At 49.3% G+C, this 15,330-nt stretch overlaps 2 protein-coding genes across 2 annotated transcripts; one reads left to right on the top strand and one right to left on the bottom strand.

Annotated features, from left to right (window-relative positions):
- Positions 1-811: 811 nt before the first annotated feature.
- Positions 812-8,472, bottom strand: Dmrtc2 (DMRT like family C2). The gene is made up of 9 exons (XM_021219726.1): positions 8,355-8,472; positions 5,983-6,210; positions 5,754-5,908; positions 4,710-4,786; positions 4,131-4,311; positions 3,483-3,609; positions 2,700-2,760; positions 2,393-2,567; positions 812-1,319 (listed from the first exon to the last, which is right to left on the bottom strand). The coding sequence occupies exons 2-9, from the start codon at positions 6,204-6,206 to the stop codon at positions 1,207-1,209; spliced, it is 1,113 nt and encodes a 370-aa protein (XP_021075385.1). The 5' UTR covers positions 6,207-6,210; positions 8,355-8,472; the 3' UTR covers positions 812-1,206.
- Positions 8,473-8,837: 365 nt separating this feature from the next.
- Positions 8,838-13,823, top strand: Lypd4 (LY6/PLAUR domain containing 4). Its single transcript, XM_021219879.1, has 5 exons — positions 8,838-8,999; positions 11,259-11,445; positions 11,840-11,983; positions 12,952-13,278; positions 13,545-13,823. Exons 2-5 carry the CDS (start codon positions 11,379-11,381, stop codon positions 13,748-13,750), a joined length of 744 nt encoding a protein of 247 aa, XP_021075538.1. The 5' UTR covers positions 8,838-8,999; positions 11,259-11,378; the 3' UTR covers positions 13,751-13,823.
- The last annotated feature ends 1,507 nt before the right edge of the window (positions 13,824-15,330 follow it).

Genomic DNA, 15,330 nt, shown 5'->3' with positions numbered 1-15,330 from the left:
TTTAGGGCCCCACATTCCTGGCAAGCACTGTGCCACTGCACTATAGCCCCAGATCCTCTAATAGACTTTTTAAAAAGCACATTGAACAACCCGGGCATGGTGGCAGAGGCAGGTGGATTTCTGAGTTCGAGGCCAGCCTGGTCTACAAAGTGGGTTCCAGGACAGCCAGGGCTACACAGAGAAACCCTACCTCGACCCCCCAAACAAACAAACAAACAAACAAAACAAAAACAAAACACATTGAACCCTCTTAGTTAGGAAAAACTCCCGATAAAGACTAACTTCTTTCTTCTTGTCCTGACTGGCTCCAGACTTCACATCTGGAAAATGTCATGTTAGATTAGAATCAAATTAGTGTTCTGTTGGCCAAAGTTGACCTGAAGCTATGTTATTTGGTCAATAAAACATTTAAAGAAGGCTGTACCAATGTTTGAAAATTATTATAAGATGTTGTAAACAGAAACCCAGTTTCCTAATTTCTCTTGAAAAAAAATCAGAGGATGTGGCAACCCTGAGCCTATGTTTCTTCCTGGAGTAATTGAATAGGTTAAGGAAGGCTGCTCGGAGGTAAGGCATGCAATCTGTTTCCCAGCCCCCATCTGGCCATCTACACTTCTTTAGATGGTTTACTTGACCCCAGTGTACGCATTTTAATTTGTGGCTCTCTGGATAGCAGAAAACTGGTTATATCAGGTACAGAGCATGTGATAGGAGTGAGCCAACATGTCCAACTTTGTGGAAGTTCTCAAGAGACAGTCCTTTCTGTCAGTCAGGATAGACTAGGTCACAATGATAATAAACTCTCAATGGCTTAGATGGCAAAGGTTTATTTCTTGCTTACAGAAACCTACATACAAAGTGAACATAACCTTGTATTTTCACATTCAGAGACAGACATAAGAACACAGGCATATAGAGAGCATAAACTCATGAAAAAAATGTATTTATATATGAGTCATCTTAAACTGCCCAACTGCCTTTATTGGGGGGCTTAGTATTCAAACGGGCTACAAGAATATCCACCTTCAGTCAAGGAAATACCCACACTAAAAAAGGAACCTGAAAGCTTATATATTTATATATATATAAAAGGCTGAAGCTTGCATTACATTAAATCCCATGCAAAACTCAAATAAAATACCAAATATGCAGTGCCTGCAGTTTGTTGTCTCTTTGTCCCAGTGAGGTAGCCTCCACCTCTGCTCTCTAGCTGAGGAGGGAGATAGATCCCAGACGCCCAATATGCAGAGAGACAGAGGAACCTGGACTGGGCCGGAGAGGTGGGCCAACAGGCTGGAATCCTCTTCCCCCAGGAGGAGCTGAAGGCACACAGGAAGGGTCAGGTCCAGGTCAAATCCAGTCCACTGACCCTCACTCCTCCAGTATCCCACTGACCTAACCCCACCCTGCTGTGTTCTTACTCTCTGCTGGTGTGCCTGCCTCCAGTCTTGCTTTCTCTAGTCCCTCCACCAAAGCTACCATGCTCTGTCTAGCTCAGAACATTCCCAGATCCCCTTTGTACAGCTGCTGTTCCAGACTTGCATGCCACATCTATAATCAGAAGCCTTCCAGCCTCATCTCTCCTGGGTCCAGCAGATCCTCTAGAACGGTGGTTCTCAACCTTCCTAATACTGTAACCCTTTAATACAGTTCCTCATGTTGTGGTGACCCCCCCTGCTCCCCCAACCATAAAAATGTTACTACTTCATAACTTGTAATTTTACTACTGTTATGAATTGTAATGCAAATCTCTGTTTTCCCCATGGTCTCAGGTGAAAACAAATGATCCCCGTGAAAGGATAATTTGATTCCCAAAGGGGTTATGGCCCACAGGTTGAGAACTACTGCTCTAGACCAATACAGCATTGGACAGGGGCCTTCTCAGGCTCTCTGGGTAGCAGAGGCCATCTCAGGGGCCATCTCTGCTCCACTGAGCTTTCCTTCCTCACATGTCTTCTAGTCTTGCCACTGAGCCTTGTGAGGGTTTCCAGGTTCCCCAACCAGAATAGAAGTTCCTGGAAAACAGTTATCAGTCTCCCTAGCCCAGACCCTGGTTACTTCCCTCCCTTCCAGACTTGAGCAGGAGCTGGGGTCTGGAGTCCAGTCTCTGCAGTGTTTTATTATATGCCAGCCCCTGAAAGTCTTTTCCTTCAGGACTCAGTTTCCTGAAGTCAAGGCACTGGACATTTTGTCATTTGGAACAAAACTGGTAAGTAGTGATTCTCAGAACAATGTTCAACTGCAGTCTCACAGGCCTGGCTGAGAAACTCTGGGGCCCTGACCTGAGGGAATTCAACTAGTATCTGTCCCATTTTTAGTTAGTCCCTGCTTGTTCTAATGGCTACTATTTCCCAACCAAACTTATCTCATCCTCTCTTCTTAGGAAGGTTACCTGGTGGGCCACAGGGGTGGAGCAGAGAGATCCAGGCAGGGTTAGGGGGGACAGATGGGGTCAGGCGGGGAGCCTGGGATGAGTCTTTCAGACCTACAAGGGCCTCAGCTGCCTCCCGCTGCAGCTGCCGCTCCGAGGGGCCAGATGTCCAGGCCAGGCAGGAGGCTCCAGGGGCCTGCAAAGGACAGGGAGAGGAGCACACTGGGAATCTCACTTCCCTCCAACCTCCAAGTACTTCCTTCCTTTAATCCCCTTTTACAGATTCAAATTCCTCCCAGGCTCCTGGATGCCACTTCTTTCCCAAGACCTGTGGCTGCAGCAGAAGAGAGTCTGGGGTGCCACAGGACTGGAGTATCAGAGTCGAACATCTGGAAAAAGGAGAGAGAGACACACCGGAAGTGGGTGGGACATTCTGATCTGGGAACTGGAGAACTTTCTGGACTTGGGCAAGTCTTGTTCTCTATCTTGGCCATTTTACTTTCTATAAAATGAGAATCTCTGTGAGTGTTCCCCTCTTAGGCTTCTGTGAAGGTTATAGGGAGGGAGTCACTGGTGGTAGTGTCTCAGAAGCAGAAGGGAGGACCAGCGGGAATGGAACTGCTGTCTGTCCCACTACCCAGCTTCCTGTTTCTCAAGGAATAACGCCTTCAAGAAGCTTGCTCTAATGGCCTCTGGTCTATACCTGTGCCTTACCACCGTGGCTTTCCATGTCATCAGACAACCCTACCCTATTGTACCTGTTTCAGAAGCATGGTCAGGCCAGTGTTAGGTGTTGTTAATTATTATGATGACCCGAGATGAGTGGCATCTAGAAATTACTGATATTTAGAACAGGATCTGAGAGGTGCAAAGTCTCATCAAAGCCTCAGTTATCAAACAGAAGATGCCTGCCTGCCTGTCTGCTACTCTTTCGCTGTCTTTTAGAGAAAAATTGGAAGCCGGACCTGCTGGTTCTACCTGCCGAACACCAGGATTACAGGTGTGCACCAGCACACTTAGCCTAAAACTTTTCCTTTTATATTAGCAGTTATGGTATGAAGTACAAAGATAAACTGAAAATTAACACATTTCCTTTTGTGTTCCTACTTACGTGTGAGGCAGGTTAGGGGGTCCTTGGGGCTCCCCAGAAAGTGGAGCCGTCAGTACTGAGCGAGATCCTGGGCAGGTCGGGAGAGTCCCATGAGTGGGCAGCCGGAGAGAGGTGCCAGGGTCAAAGCCTAAGGAGACAAAAGAACACAGAATGCACAGGGCTCAGGGTCACAGGACTGTGCTCTCTCTACCCACCCAGGTCTCTTTTCTCTCCCCTTTCTGGTACAGTGGCAACTTAGCATTCAAATATCTGTTGAATAAAAGGTGAATTAACATTATTGTTTTGTTTTTTTTTTAAAATTCACTTCACACCCTGATCACAGCACCCTCCCTCCTTACTTCCAGTTCCACCCTTACAAATTCTTTCCCCCAGTGTCCCCTCCTTTTCTTCTCAGAGAAGGTGAGCCCCCTTGGGTACCCTCCATATCCTCGGGTGTCTAGTCTATGCACATCCTCTCTCACTGAGGCCCAACCAGGTAGTCTAAGTAGGGGGGGAGGGGATTCAATAGCAGGCAGCAGAGTCAGAGACAGCCCCCACTCCACTTGTTAGGGAACCCACATGAAAACCAAGCTGCACATTTGCTATGAATGTGTAGGGGTCTAGGTACAGCTTCTGCATGGTCGGTGGCCAGGTAAGTTAACTTCTTACCATGGAAAGGATGAAGAGGGACAGCAGGTTCTTGGCACAGCAAGCGGCACACCACTGGAGGTGGCATTGAGAGGCCTGGGGGCAGCCAGTGTCCAGGGCCCCAAGGCCCAGGAGGCACCGGAGTCCAGGGCAAAGGCAAGGCTTCCGGGGGGCGGCTGAGCAGCAGTGGCCCATAGTTCTCCTGCAAGGTAGGGGGCAAGGCTGAAGTGAGCATGCTCTGGGATGAGGGTGGGACAAGCAACTGTGGGTGGCTCTCTTTTTTTTTTTTTTTTTTTTTTTTTTTGGTTTTTCGAGACAGGGTTTCTCTGTATAGCCCTGGCTGTCCTGGAACTCACTTGGTAGAGCAGGCTGGCCTTGAACTCAGAAATCCGCCTGCCTCTGCCTCCCGAGTGCTGGGATTAAAGGCCTGCGCCACCAGGCCCGGCTGTGGGAGGCTCTTAAGTCCCATTTTAGTTCACCCGAAGAACTAACTTGCTGAAGAGCACAATGCAAGTCAGGGCTGCAGCTGGAATCCAGGGAGCACAGAGGAAACAGCTGGGGCAGGAGCCAGGCTAGGAGCCATTCCCTCAGGTCTCTTACCTTCCCAGGGGGTGTCAGTACCAGTGGGACTGCACCATGGGGACTCGGAGGCTGGGGTGCTATGTTCTCCTTTCCAGCTGTGAGGAACCAGGGAGAGATCCAGTGAGCCAATTTCCTGTCTCCTTTCCTACTCCAATTTCAGCTAAGGTCTCATCTCGCTCTGGCTTCTTTTCTTTGGTTCATGAGGCCCAGGCTGGTTTTGAACCCGAGCCTCCTGCTTCTGCCTGCACATACTACCATGGCCAGGCCTTTTCTGATGCTTGCTTCTCCTGTGTAGCCCTCCTCTAGACAGGGATCTAGCTTGGTTGGCTTCCAGTTCACCTTCTGTCTGCAGTGCTGGGATTATGGACATGGCCACCACACCCCACTCTTCTCTTTAAAAACATGTATTATTGTGTTTGGACGCCATGGTGTGCACATGGAGGCCAAGGGCCACGGTGGGGAGTCAGTTCTGCCCTTCTTTCTGTAGGCTCCGAGGATCGAGCTCAGGTCACTAGGTTTGCACAGCGAGTACCTTTACCCTGACCCACTCACTGCTGCCCCCTTCCATCTTCTCTCTTCAGCTGTCGCTGTATCCCTTGCCCACATTTGAAGACAAACTTTTGCTTATTCATGTGTGTGAGTGTTTTGCCTGCATATATGTATGTCTGTGCACCACATGTGTGATGTGGTTGTGAGCTACCCTGTGAGACAGCACTCTTGACTGCTGGCCCATCTTTCCAGCCCCCTTGAGCACATTTTGTTTGTTTTGTTTTTCAAGACAGTGTTTCTCTGTGTAGCCCTGGCTGTCCTGAAGCTGGAATTGTAGACCAGTCTGGCCTTAAACTCAGAGATCTGCCTGCCTCTGCCAACTGAGCGGTAAGAGTGAAGGAGTGCGCCACCCCTGCCCAGATCCTGAACACATTTATAGATGGAGAATGTGAGGTTCTGGGAGGTAAGCGCTGGCCAAAGCTGGCACTAATTTAGTCTCGGGACAGGGATGCTTGCTTGCCCTTATCCTCCTGCATCCAGATCCCTGTCCCACTCCTAACCAGAGACACTCACAAGGGACCCCTGGCCGAATGGCTCCCTTCTTGACACGGAGGGAAGCTTTCAGAGGGGTTGCCCCTTTCATCAGTCCCTGAGCCAGGTGCCTTTTCAGCTGTGCCTCCTGCTGCCTGCGCAAGGCCACTTGGGCAGCCATGACCCTCCGACGTTCCCTAAGAGAGGGGTGTTGCAAGTCTAAGTCAGCCTTTTGGAGGAGAGTCCCCCTCCCCCGGGACCATATACTCACAGGATGAGGACACATTTGTGACACTCGCAAGCCTGAAAGAGGCAGAGGCGCTTGTGGCCCTTGAGATGGGCTGTGACCCCATGGTTGCGACAGCGGGCACAGGTTGGAGACCGACTGACTGGTCTCCTAGGAATAAGCTCTGTACTCTGGGGCACTCTGGCCTCATCGGCTAGGGAAGAGTCAGCGGAACAGTGGTGGAGAGCAGCTGTTTCACTGGGGTCCATGGATCTAAGGGGCAGGAGTGGTGGGTTGGGACAGTTACATTGGCTCTGTCCTACCCAGCCCTTCTGTTTTTGGGAAGCCACATCTGTGGCCATCTATCTCCCCTCTCAGGACCCAGCTTTCATCTTGGCTTCTTTTCTCTTCACCCCACAACCTTTCTCATCGACCCTCTTTTCTTTCTTAAGTATTCATTCAACACTAAGATCCTTCACTTTTGCTCACCTGCACGCTTTGTCATGCTCGAGTATATATACGCTCACCCTCCCAGAGCCCTCAAGCACGCTCACACTCTGGTCTACAAACAGGGCTTCCAGGCATCCTCTTCAGCAACTGTCATCATATCCTTGCACTGTCCGGTCCTTACAAACATTGTTATGTGGCCCCTCAGTTCTGAGGCCCACATGAGCTATCCAATTCAATCCACGTTTTCTCTGCTCTCACTGTGACTCTGGGGGTGTGCTTTAACAGTCTGTAAGCATGTCTGGAGTCTAGTGGCCGACATTAGATGCCTCCCCTCCACAGTCTAACTCCTCTCCAGTTTAGCTAGACTGTCTGGCTGATGAGCTTCAGATATCCACCTGTCTCAGCTCCCCACCCCTAGTGGGATCACAGGTACATGTCACTGCACCCACCTTTTAATGTGGGGATCTGAGCTCAGGTACTCACAAATGTGCTCAAGGTGCTGCTTTATCCACTGAGCCCCCTCCTCAGCCCCCTTGATTTTTTTTTTTTTTAATTAATTACTTTTGGAGACAAGATCTCACTATTATGTGTGTATCCCTGGCTGGCCTGGAATGTTCTATGAAGACCTGGTTGGACTCAAACTCATAGACATTCATCTGCTCTGCTTCTGGGTTAAAGGTGTCTGTCACCAAAGTCCGGCTTTTGTTTCTGTACTCTATAGTAACAATATTATCCCCAAGAGATTTTCTATAGGGCTGGAGAGATGGCTCAGCAGTTAAGAGCACTGACTGTTCTTCCAGAGGTCCCGAGTTCAATTCCCAGCACTCACATGGTGGCTCACAGCCATCTGTAATGGAGTCTGATGCCTTCTTCTGGTGTGTCTGAAGACAGCCAGTGTACTCATATACTAACATTCACATTAAATATTTTTTTAAAAAGATTTTTCTATCCCATTTTCACAAGAGGGGATTTGCTTTTTTAAAAAAATGGGCATTGAACCTAAAGCCTTATAAACACATGCTAGCCAAATGCTCCTCACTGAGCTACCTACCCAGCCTCCCCACTTTTTTTTTTTTTTTTTGAGACAAGATCTTGCTAAGTGGTCCCCGATGGCCTTGAACTTGCTATCCTCCCTCAGCCTTCTGGGTAACTGAGATTACATTATGGGCCTGTACCACCCGCTTGCTAGATATTTTATTCAGACTCCATTAGTTTAACAAATATTTACTAAACCACACATGCTGAGATCTGTAATCCTGGCAGTTAGGCGTGTAAGGCAGGGGTATTGTGAGTTCTAGGCCAGACTGGGCAATTGACTATCTTTAAAAAAAAAAAAAGAAAAAGAAAATCAACAACAACAAAACCTGACTGAGTGTGGTGGCAGAGGCTTAAGATGACAGGTTTTGTGGGGTAGGGGCAGGAGGAGCAGTAGTTTAAGGTTGTTGCTAGGAGTTGACGATTGCCCTGGCCATGAAACTCTGCCACACAAAACTAACAAACAAACAAAAGCAAACGAACAAACAAACATCCCCCTTCCCAAATGGCTACTGAGCCCCTGCAGAGTGCAGTCCTGCTGTAGGCCAAAGGTGTTCCCAGGACGCCACTTTCTTGTACCCGGCTGCATGGGTGTCTTGAAAATCCATGTAGCCACCGCGGCTTGAGGCGCTTATGCCCCTGTACCCCGTGTTAATGGCATGCACTGCCCCTCCCCAAGCAACCATTACTTGGGTGCCCCCCTTCCAGCAGCCATCCATTACCCCCAAAGGCTGGGCCTGTGGCCCCTCCCGCCCCAGGGACCCAGGGAGGGGGCTGGGCACGAGGACCGCGCTCAGGAGGTGGGGGTGGGGGTGGGGTAGAGATGAGCAGCGCGAGGGGGGCAACAAGGGGAGGCCATGGTGGGGACCCAGCTCAGGAGAGGCGGGGCGAGGAGGGGCGGGATGATGTTCATGCCGCCAGCGGGTGGTTACCACAGCCTCGAGCCGAATCCCAGGCAGCCAGGAGAAGGCCCAGAGAAAAGGGCGACAAAGTGGCGAAGAGGAACGGCCGGCTCGAGCGGCTCTGCCCCCGCTCGCTCCTTCACACGAGGACCAATGAGCTCCAAGCACAGCGCCCCGCAGCCAATAGGGTTTGCGATCGTCCCCCGACGGCCCGCCCCTTTCTTGCCTACCCGCTTCTCCGCGGCAACAATCACGCCAGCCAATAGCGCGTCGAGTGGAGGCTCAGACACACACACACGTTGCCTCCCTCCTTTACCTCACCAGACTGTTCTTCACTCTGGAAGCAGGCAGCCAATGGGGCGTCGAATCACCTCAGCCAGAGCGAGGCTGGCCCTGCCCCCCCCGCCCCCCACCGCAGGAACCGCAGGCGTCCGCGGTCCTGAGGCGTTGACGCAGACCCACTGCACTTGCGCACACCCTGGGCTCGGCGCTTCGGCCTCCCTCGGTGCCCCTTCCATGCCTGGTGTTTAGGGCAGGCTCTTTAGCCTGCCTTGTGGCGCGCACATCTGGGTTACAGCACCCGGGTGTCTGTGGCCTTCCTGGCTAAAGAAGGTGGAGGAAGCGACTTACAGCTGGACCACTGCTATGCAGAGGATGTGTCCTGGGGCTGGAAAGGTGCTCGCTGCCCGGCCTGGGGTGTCGGGATTGCTTAAGGGCAGGTTGAACAGAGGCTGGGTTTCACATCGGGAGGAGGGAGCGCAGAAGAAGTGAAGGCTTAAGCGGTTGGCCTTCTGGTACTCTTCTGAATAATCTTATTATTTGTTCACAATGACCCTGAGGGATGAAATAGCCCTGCGGGGTTTTGTGAATGAAGAAGAGTTTGACAGTGCTCGAGATCTCCCAGCTAATTGAACTCGGACTTGGAGATGACAACTTTGGTTTAGCTCGGAGAGCGCAGAGCCTGGCAACGTTGCAGCCCCTCCCACGCGGTTTCAATTATTTCCCCCGCAATCCTGCGCATCCCTATTCCCGCAGGCAGTCGTCCTAAGGTGGTTAGTGTGTTTCTTCTGATTTTGTATGTGATCTCCAGAGACGTATAGTGTCTTGAGTACACGAGTATTTTGTGGCTGTGGTCATGTCATGTCTTATTTAAATGACAGCACTGTGCTTTTCGTGGTTAACCCATGTGCACGTGTACATCTGTACTTTATTTTTTTTTAAATTTTATTTATTTATTTATTTATTTTTCGAGACAGGGTTTCTCTGTGTAGTCCTGGCTGTCCTGGAACTCACTCTGTAGACCAGGCTGGCCTCTAACTCAGAAATCTGCCTGCCTCTGCCTCCCAAGTACTGGGATTAAAGGCGTGCGCCACCATCGCCTGGCTCATCTGTACTTTAAAAAAAATTATTATTTCATGTGCTTTGGTGTGAGCTGTTGGATCCCTGGAACTGGAGTTATAGAAAGTTGTGAGCTCTTTGTGTAGGTGCTGGGAATTGAACCTGGGGCTGGCTGGAAGAGCAAGCAGTGCTCTTAATCGCTGAGCCACTTCTCAGGCTAGCCTCAAACTAAAAGTTCCACCTGCCTCTGACTCCAGAGTGCTGGAATTAAAGGCCTTTGCCACCACTGCCTGGCTGCACGTGCACATCGATTGCTTCTGTGGTGTGCTGTTCTGTGGTGTGTCTTCCTGTGGGTTGTGCACTCCCTTAGTTTTAAGAGGGGTGAACCTCTTACCTGTCACATCACACAATGATGTCTTCTCATGTATTGGAGGGTGAAGATTTTTATTATATTTATCTAGTGGGTATTTATAAACCTAATTTGACTATTGTCAAACTTCTCCCTGCACTAGGCTTCAGGCACTGCTGGGAACTCCCAATTCCTTTTTACCCCAGGGGTCCATCCACTCTTCCCTCAATCACTGCACAAACCACAGTGTACAGAAGTGTCTTTATTACCTCAAGTCTGCCTACAGTCGCCCCTTTCCAGCTCACTGATTGCTGTCAGCCTGTGAGTTGTATAATGATACAGTTTGCAAGATTGATTGCATTTTCCAGGCTATGGTTAGATTTGAGCACCTCCTCAAAGGCCTAGTCTTGACTCTTTGAGAGGATAGTTTCTTCATGGGCTTAGCCGAACTTCGCTCTCTTTTTCTTGGTGATGTAAAGAAGATCCCTAGTTTTGTCAGTTTAAAGTAGTACATATTTTCTTATGCCATTGCTTTGAATACGTTTGTATGTTTTGTGTAGTTTTTGTTGTTTTGTTAATGTTTGGCTAGCCTTAAATGTGTTACGGAGTTCAAGGTGATCTTTAAAATCTGGTTCTCCACTCTCCCCTTTACAAATGTTGGGGCTATAGGCATACACCACCATGGTATATTATCATGAAATTGACAGCATAATACTGTAACTAGACCATATTTAGTTTCTTGCAGATTTTATATGCATCTTTGTCTGTGAGTGATGTGCATTATGGTTGTTATTCTTCAGTTCTAAATACTTTAATTTCCTTAATCAAAAAAGGGGATTTAAAAATATGTCTGTATTTACTCTCTCCTGGGCTTTTTGTATTTGAGACAGGGCCTCATGCAGTGAATTTGTTAGTTTGGTCTGACTGGCCTTAAGTGTAGGTCACCCTCCTGTGAGCTGGGGCTGCAGGTGTGCAAGTGTGATCTACCATGCTCGGTTCACATTGAAGTGCTAATTCTCAACTTGCTGTTCTGATTTCATTGCGTTTGGCTGGAGAACAGCCTGTGTAATGGTGGGTCTTTGGATCAGCACCATGGCCAGAGGGAGGTCCCAGGCAGGAGAGTGAGAGGTGTCCTTTGGAAAGCAGATGATGCTGGGTATTTGGAGGGGAGAGCACCGAGATGGGAAACCTGTGTTATTGAAGGCGCCCATACCACAGCAGCTGACACAGTCAATTTTCTTCCTTAGAAACAGTGACCCACAGGGAAGTGGACAGAGGATTCAGGGATCGACAAGAGTCAAACTTGAGATTCCATCTGAAATTGGCTCCAGAGTGAGGTGTCACATCCAGGACCCTGACACGGAACCATGGTACTGCGGGCCTGGAGATCTCTGCAGCTGCTGTGCCTCTTAGAAGCCATCTCTTTACTGCCTTGTATGTCCTGCAGGGCTGGAAGCTATAAGGCCATATGTGGGAGGCTGTGCGATGTCTGGTGGAAAGCGGGCTGAGTATCTGCTCCCCTCAGGGCTCAGGCTTTCTGTGGGCTGAGGTTAAGATGGTGACATGGAAAGCCATGATGGGTCATTGGTTCCAGCACTTGGGAGGCAGAGGCACGTGGTTCTCTGAGTCTGAGGCCATCCTGGTCTACAGAGTGAGTTCCAGGACAGCCAGGGCTGCACAGAGAAACCCTCACTTGAAAAAAAAACAAAAACAAAAATAAAAATTGAAAACAACCTCTCCCCCACCCCCGGCAGACCCTAAAGTACCAACACACAAAAAGAGAAGGTGGTGTGGGAGACAGATGAATGGAGGAATATTGTGTCTTTAGGTACTGAAGCTCTACTGTGCTATGAGGCGACAGCATCAGCCTTCAGAGCTGTGTCTTTGCATAAGTGGAAGTGGCTTCTGTTGAGGAGCATGGTGTGCAATCAGAGGGAGGGCTGCGAGGAGACCGTCGTGTTCATCGAGACAGGTGACACAACTCCTTCTGCTCATTCTCCTGCTCGCTTACCTTCTTAGTTCTAACACCTGGGACTAGGATTACACACACACACACACACACACACACACACACACACACACACACACATGCACACACAAACATACACTGGGATTATAAGCACATACATTGGGATTATAAACACACATATATTGGGATTATAAACACACACATTGGGATTGGGAATTCACACATACATACACACACACACACAGGGATTATACATATATACGCACACTGGGATTATATTATATACACACATTGGGATTATACACACACCGGGATTATACACACACACTCGCATTGGGACTATAATCACACATACATGGGGATTATACACACACACACACACACTGGGATTATAAACACACACTGGATTATCTACACACACACTAGAATTATATACACACTGGGATTACACACACACAGATTATACACCCATATGTGTACAAATTGATCATAAAAGCATAATGCTGATCATTTTAGATAGTAGTATTACCACATGCACACAATAAAAATGTGTGACTGTGAAAGACTTTATGTGTCTTGATGGCACACCAAGTCAAAGGGGACACATCAGTTACTTAAGTGTGACTACTTTGGGGGACATTAAGGGCGGAAGAGTGAGGACTAGGAATTACTGGCAAGAACAAGATAGGTCTCAGATAACTGTAATGTAGGATGGAAGTAGACAGGTCCCTGGTGGGCAGGGACAACCTGGGGAAGAGGGAAGGATGAAGCAGACACAGGAGCAAGAGCAGCAAGGACCAGAAGACAGAATGGCCCGGCTTCTCAACCCCATACAGCGCAGTCTGCAGACACGGGAAGATGGAAGCTGGCCTTGGGACCTGGGGAGTTCAGGGAAAATAGGGGCTAGAAAGGGGAGCAGCCTGAGTGGGGCTGGGTCAGCGACAGTAACCTCTCACTCTTCTGCTCTTCAGGCACCAGTAAGGGAGTCCTGAGTTTCAAAGGCTGCAGCTCCGCCTTTTCTTACCCCCCACAAATCTCCTATCTCGTGTCTCCACCCGGAGTGTCCATTGCCTCCTACAGCCGCGTCTGCAGGTCCTATCTCTGCAACAATCTAACCAACCTGGAGCCTTTTGTGAGACTCAAGGCCAGCCAACCCATGTCCACACTACCTTCTGCCAAAAGCTGTCCAAGCTGCGTAGGCAAGCACGACCAGGAGTGTCTTCCAAGCTTTGTCACCACAGAGAGTTGCCCCTTCGCTGCTTCCTCATGTTACAGTTCTACCTTAACATTTCAGGCAGGTGAGAGCAGATGAACTTTTATCAAATGACTGTCTGTGGGCACAGTCTCTAGGGCCTTTGTTCCACTGGTGAGAACTGGAGGTAAGATTTGAGTACAGGAGGCTAGGCACATGCATTCCAAGTCAGACCAGGTATGCTTCCTGGGGTCCCAATCTCTGGTGGGAGAGCTGGCGTCCTGGTTGGTGAAGGGCCGGCCTCTGGGAAGAGAGCAGGGCTCTTGATTCTTGACGCTATCCATCCCGGCTTCTTCTCTTCCTTCCTTGTAGGGAATCTCAACACCACCTTCCTCATCATGGGCTGCGCTCGGGACTCACACAAGCTTTTAGCAGATTTTCAGCACATTGGGAGCATCCGAGTGTCTGAGGTCATCAATGTCCTAGATAAGTCCGAGGCTGTCAGTGCAGGGCACTGCAGTGGAGGAAGCACCTCTTGGAGTGCTCTTTTCTGCCTTCTTAGACTCTTCAGAGACTGACCACCCAGCAGGACTGGAAAAATATCAGACCCCCCTCCCCTTGCATAATCAAATAAAGTCTCGGATTTCTCCTTCTGCTTTGTCCTGTGGTCTGTGAGAGTGTAGAGGGGCCCTGCATGTACGGGGAGGGAGGCAGAGTAGCAAAAGGGTCCAAGAAAGCTGGGTTCCTAGGTCGCTGCTGTTTTCTGCTCAGAAGCCAGAGCTGAGGGGACAAGAGTCGGGAGGAGGAAAGCGGTGTGAGAGCTGGCAGCGTGGAAGGAGGAAGGCGCACTGTCCTCAAAGCTCGGGCTTGTGGAACTCAGGTCTGGGGAGATGCTTTGGAAGGGAGAAAAGGCAGGAAGGCTGAGTGCTCATCAGTCTTTCTCATCTAGGCCCCGCCTCCGTCTTTGGCAAATCACCACTTTGACCAGCTAGCTACCATCTTTCCTCTCTCTACCTTTCCTCCTTCACCTCTCTGAGTCTTCTTCCTTCCTCTGGCTCTAGCTCCACCCCACACAACTTTCCTTCTTCTCCTTCCTTCTCTTTCCCCTTGAGCTGGGGGTTTAAGGCAGTTCTGACTCAGGCAAGTCAAACAGTCTCTCACTGTGTAACTTCCTAGGCCCCTCTCAGTTCCTGTAGTTAGAGGGACGTGTTTCTTTCCAGTAGAATCTCACAACACTATGTTTGTGTTATTTGATGCACAGAACTAAAAAAAAAAAAAAAGGCAGAAACATATACACACATGCACGTGAGCGTGTATACACACACACACACACACACACACACACGCACACGCACACGCACACCACTTCCTTTTCTGAGGAAGGGTGGTATAGTTTAGATAGGATATGTCCCTGACAGGCTCACTCATTGAATACTTGGCCCCTACTTGGTGACATTATTTTGGCAGGTTGTGGTGACTTCAGGAAGTGAGGCCTTGCTGGAAGGTGTGGATCTGCACTGGTCTTTGAGGATGTTTTGTCCATGGTTCCTTCTTCCTTTCTGTTTCCTCACTTCCATGAGCTGAGAGAGGTTCTGTCACTTCATGGCCCTGCCACCATGATGGTCTTGAGCACACGGGGCCAAGAGACCATGGAGCATTCTCTCCAAAAGCTTGAGCAAAGCCATCTCTCCTCCCTTACATGACTTCTGCAGATGCTCTGGAGGCAAAGATGATGAGTGTGACCTACAAAGGAATACTAAGAGCTTGCTGTCCTTGAGAGTAGTTAAAGGAACTCTCCAAAGGATAATGGAAGAAAACAGAGATTCAGAAGGAAGGATGGAAGTCGACATGATGCACTGCCCCATACTCTAGGAGTTTAATCATGCCCTTGATGGTAAAATATAAAAAGGAGTGTACATAGAGGAAAATTCCCAAGGCAGTTCTATTTGTAAACATTTTCTTTCTGTTCCCTCTGTTTCCCCCTCCCTTCTTTCCTCCTTCCCCCTTCCTCCTTCCCTTCCTTTTTTTCCTTCTTTGTTTTTTTTGTTTGTTTTGTTTTGTTTTTTTCGAGACAGGGTTTCTCTGTGTAGCCTTGGCTGTCCTGGAACTCACTCTGTAGACCAGGCTGGCCTCGAACTCAGAAATCTGCCTGCCTCTG

This window comes from Mus pahari, chromosome 19 (assembly GCF_900095145.1).
Source record: "Mus pahari chromosome 19, PAHARI_EIJ_v1.1, whole genome shotgun sequence".
Taxonomy (NCBI): Eukaryota; Metazoa; Chordata; class Mammalia; order Rodentia; family Muridae; genus Mus; species Mus pahari.
Note: the sequence above shows the minus strand (reverse complement) of the source record. Positions and strands in the feature narration are given on the sequence as shown.

Bases quoted from the DNA above. Each gene is read 5' to 3' on its own strand.
- Dmrtc2 (XM_021219726.1), bottom strand. From the start codon at position 6,206: ATGGACCCCAGTGAAACAGCTGCTCTCCACCACTGTTCCGCTGACTCT. The intron at 2,761-3,482 runs GTAAGTAGGAAC...TCCTTTTTCCAG, and splicing joins CCCCCTAACCTGCCTCACAC to ATGTTCGACTCTGATACTCC. The intron at 1,320-2,392 runs GTAACCTTCCTA...GTGTGCCTTCAG, and splicing joins CCACCCCTGTGGCCCACCAG to CTCCTCCTGGGGGAAGAGGA.
- Lypd4 (XM_021219879.1), top strand. From the start codon at position 11,379: ATGGTACTGCGGGCCTGGAGATCTCTGCAGCTGCTGTGCCTCTTAGAA. The intron at 11,446-11,839 runs GTATGTCCTGCA...TTGTGTCTTTAG, and splicing joins AGCCATCTCTTTACTGCCTT to GTACTGAAGCTCTACTGTGC. The intron at 11,984-12,951 runs GTGACACAACTC...TCTGCTCTTCAG, and splicing joins CGTCGTGTTCATCGAGACAG to GCACCAGTAAGGGAGTCCTG.